This window comes from Uranotaenia lowii, chromosome 2 (genome assembly GCF_029784155.1).
Source record: "Uranotaenia lowii strain MFRU-FL chromosome 2, ASM2978415v1, whole genome shotgun sequence".
NCBI classification, from domain to species: Eukaryota; Metazoa; Arthropoda; class Insecta; order Diptera; family Culicidae; genus Uranotaenia; species Uranotaenia lowii.
This window is the reverse complement of record NC_073692.1, coordinates 273,422,223-273,426,244: the sequence shown is the minus strand read 5'-3', so window position 1 is coordinate 273,426,244 and position 4,022 is coordinate 273,422,223. Positions and strand designations below refer to the sequence as shown.

The 4,022-nt window shown below is 35.2% G+C and overlaps 1 protein-coding gene across 1 annotated transcript; it reads left to right on the top strand.

The window, feature by feature from the left end:
- Positions 1 to 1,049: 1,049 nt before the first annotated feature.
- On the top strand, positions 1,050 to 1,509 carry LOC129742667 (general odorant-binding protein 56d-like). The gene is made up of 2 exons (XM_055734594.1): positions 1,050 to 1,103; positions 1,168 to 1,509. Exons 1-2 carry the CDS (start codon positions 1,050 to 1,052, stop codon positions 1,507 to 1,509), a joined length of 396 nt encoding a protein of 131 aa, XP_055590569.1.
- The last annotated feature ends 2,513 nt before the right edge of the window (positions 1,510 to 4,022 follow it).

Sequence of the window (4,022 nt, the reverse complement as noted above, 5' to 3'; positions counted from 1 at the left end):
TTTTTTGACTGTTAAAAACTTTTGAATCTTAATTATTTTTTCGAACATTTTTTCTTTCAATCAACCCAAACGGCCCACAGGCGGAATTTTCATACAGAATTTATTTTCGGATGTCCGCTAGCTTAAGAATAAGGCTATTTTGTTGAAATTTTTGCCACTAATGTGTTAAGAAAAACACAGCAAATTAAGTCTGTTAGAGCAAGTTCACTGGTGTTGGGAAAAAGTGGTAGAAATTTTGAGATTTTCAAAATTTTACCATGCAAAAATGTTTTCAAGATCTTGGGGCGTTGTATTTTTTTACAACACTGTTTCTATTTCAGCCGAATGTGATAGAAATATTGATATTTTTGCATCACAGCATGCGAAAATACAACACGTGTTGTAAAAAAACTAGGAGTCCACAGATCTTGAAAATGTTTTTGCATGGGAAAATGTTCAAAATGTGCCGTAAGTGTCAAAATTTCTACCATTTTTTCTCAACACCAGTGAATTTGCTCTTAGTGTCAATTAAAACTCCTTGATCTGATAATGGTGGCGTAACTTTGCCTGCCTAGATGAGATTTAAATTTCTTAGTTTAGCAATTTTCGGAAAGATAAAGATTTGGAAAAAAAATCATCTGATAAAGTGACAAAGTCACGAATGCCACAAGGCTGTTGATGTGTCACTTATAAGACTTAAAAACAGTCCAACTGATAAAAGAGTAATACATAATATTTCGTTTTTTCTAACATTTTATGCATCATTATTCGAAGTAAATCATGCGCTCATTAAAACTGTAACTTGTGTAGCCATGTAGCGAAATTTTCTAAGCAACAGCCGTTGATGCAAAAACCGGAAGAACGGAATTGAAATTAAGTCGTGGGAACAGATGCTTTTGCTCTCGTGGCTATCGGAGGTCAAATGGCGCTGTTGGAAATTTCCCAACGTTTGGCGGGTTCACAGTTCCGAATATTATCGGTGTATAAAAGCAAATTCGATGCGTTACTCCATAATCAGTTAACTCATCAACTCCCTAAAGAACATTCGGTAGTTTTAACACCTGAGAATGATGTATAAGTATTTGATTCTATGTCTGGTTATTGTGCTCGGGGAAGACGTGAAGGTACGCAGTTTTAATAGTGAAAGTAGTTCGAAAAATTCTTAAGTTGATCAATATTTTAACGCAGGGGTTCAGCATCCAGCAAAGGCAGCAAGGAGACGCTTTCGCACTTCAGTGTATGGCGGAAACAGGTGCAAATCCGGTCAAGGTGGGGCTTCTGAAAATTGGCGACTTTTCTGCCGATGATCGTAAGTCTCGTTGTTTCATGAAATGTTTCTTCGAAAAGGAAGGTTTTCTGAACAAAACCGGTGACCTACAGGTGGAAAATATAGTGCAAGCTCTTTCCAACGACTTTGAACGATCGAAAGTGGAAGCAGTTATTGCTGAATGTTTGATCCACGAAAAGGATAATTGCGATACGGCATTCCGTGTCTATGAGTGCTTCTATAAACATCGAGAAAGTCTGTGATATGTGCCAAAAATAATGTACTCTTCATTGTATCCTCACCTTTGAAACTATTAATAGAGCTAGAATAAAGTGATAAAACTTTATGAGATGTGGTTTAATTTTGTTGACGAAAATAGTGAACTCCATTCATGCGAAAGCGTTTATTTTCTGCACGGCAATAATCTTGAAATTATATATAAATACTAATCACCCTCTCTAATTCCATGCAGTTATTTTCATACCTCGTATGGACCAGAGTAATCTTGTGTGGTAGAAAGCGGTCTATTTTTACTTGCTGAAGTCGAATTGAAGGAGGTAACAAAGTTCAACCCATATTATAGGAAAAATCATGGCGTAAATTAATCGTTGCGGGAAAGCGGTGCAAAAAGCAACTACACAAAATGGTTTTGACGGATTGAAGAGGACTTTATAAATAAAGTCTGCCTTCTCCCATTCAAGCCATTTAGTTTTGAAACAGATTTCAGCCTTAGCAAAGCTTTATATAATTTGTTTCGATACCCCGATGAACTTGTAGCTGCGAATTGCCCCAAAGAACCGTTTCAGTCCTAATTGTCGTGTCAGACAAAAGTAATGTATCCAAATTCGCCTTATTCGGCCATTTAGTGCGCAATACCAGTCGCTTTTCCTTCTGTTGGGAAGCAAGGCATATTTCCTGAAGTCACGCAATCTGGCCCCCCGAGTAGGTAATGATCGGTAAAGCAAACAAGACTTACTTTATAGTTGCCCCGTCTGGACACTTTTGGAGGTGCAAAAAATGCAATCGCTTCTTGAAGGAAGTGCCATACGAAGTGTCGGAAGAGAACTTTATTTTTGTCCCATTCTCGATTTATTTCGTTCCTAAAGTTAGCTTTCTCCTTTTTCAACCTAGCATGTGAGTTAATTTAAGGTCAGTGTTTTTTTTCGTTCGGTGTGTGGAGGGCTGAAATAGCTCGGTACGTCGTAATGTAATGTGGTTTATTGTAGACACGCTAGACTCAAACGACCACGTTGACTTCAAAATAGCTAAAGACGAAAGGGTTCAACAACTTTGTTTGATACGTTTGCATATTTTTTTTGGAAAATATTTTTTCTTACCCTCCATTGAAAAATTGAATGTTCAGAATGTTCAGTTTCATTAGGATTTTTAACCTTATATGCCAGTAATGCTTGAATTCGGAAAAGTTAGTTTTCGTACATTAGTTAAGGGGTTCAACATTTTTCAAAAATTTTATAGACAGGGAAGGATGGGGGTATTTGATCCCATTTTCTTATTTTCATCATATCTATTTGGAAATATTTAGTAACTCGCCGTCTTTTGCATTTTCGAACAGCTCGTAACTTCAAGTACATATGCTCCAAAAGTTTGAACGATATATGAACCCGTAGTTGAGCTAGAAGCATTTTCGTAAGACGAAAAAATTGTGATATTTTTGATGTTTTAGGAGACTTTACCCTTTGTTCAGTTTGCCCTAACCCTTTGAAAAAATCAACTAAAATCTGAAGATAAACGGCCCGTTGACTATTTTTCACCATTTAAGTTCTCATTTCACAGTTTATAACTGTCAGACAAAAAGTATTCTAAAAGTTAGTCCACTCCCCTATTGTCATTGCATGCTCAAAGGCGCAGTTTTCTAATTTTAAGATTAAAGATCTTCAGGCGATTATTGTATTAATAACAGTTATTAGGGTTAGTTGCCCTACTTTAGACCCTTTAAGCGGTGTTTTTAAAGAATCATGATTTTCTCAAAAATGGATGGGAAATTTATATCCTTTAGGGAATTCATTTATAAGTCATGATCTTAATTGCAAGTTTCAATGAAAATTTTCAACATAGGTTTCGCCGTTATTGAGAGATTTGCAAAATTATGGATGATCCAAAGTTCCAACATTGAACCTACTGTTCCTATTTTGGTACTGGACCGGTTCCTTTAAATGGATCTAAAACTAAAATTTATATAAAAATATGATTTTTCGAAAATAAATAAACAAATTTATTGAAAATGTAATCTTCAATCAATTATTATCATACAAAAGTATTTCAGCTTTTTAACATTAAAAAAAACTTGAATTTCAGTTATGAATATCACAAACACTTTCATTCCCCGTCAGCTCTATCAGCAGAACAATAGCTGAAGCTTATTTGTGTCTACTTACTTGTAGTTTATGTGCGTTAAGCTGGCAAAAACTGTTAGAAATATTCAAATATTGGTTCAGAATTATGCCTCAATCAAAAATTTGCACCTTTGTTTATTTGTTGGTATTGATACAAAGTTTTGGTGATGTTAGGTCTAAACATGGAACATCAAAGTCGAAAGTTTCCTATATTTGGACCCGTTGCAAATTTTCCGAGTTTTCCATTGATTTTCATGAATCTTAAGAAAAATTGGTAGGATGGTTCATATTCTTCACATTGAAAGTAATTTTCCTTTAAACTTTGGCTTGGACAGTAAAAAATTGTAATTTTTTCTTAAACACTCTATTTTTTTAAAACGCGCCCCACTAAATGAGCTGTCTGATTTACTACTAATGAGGGG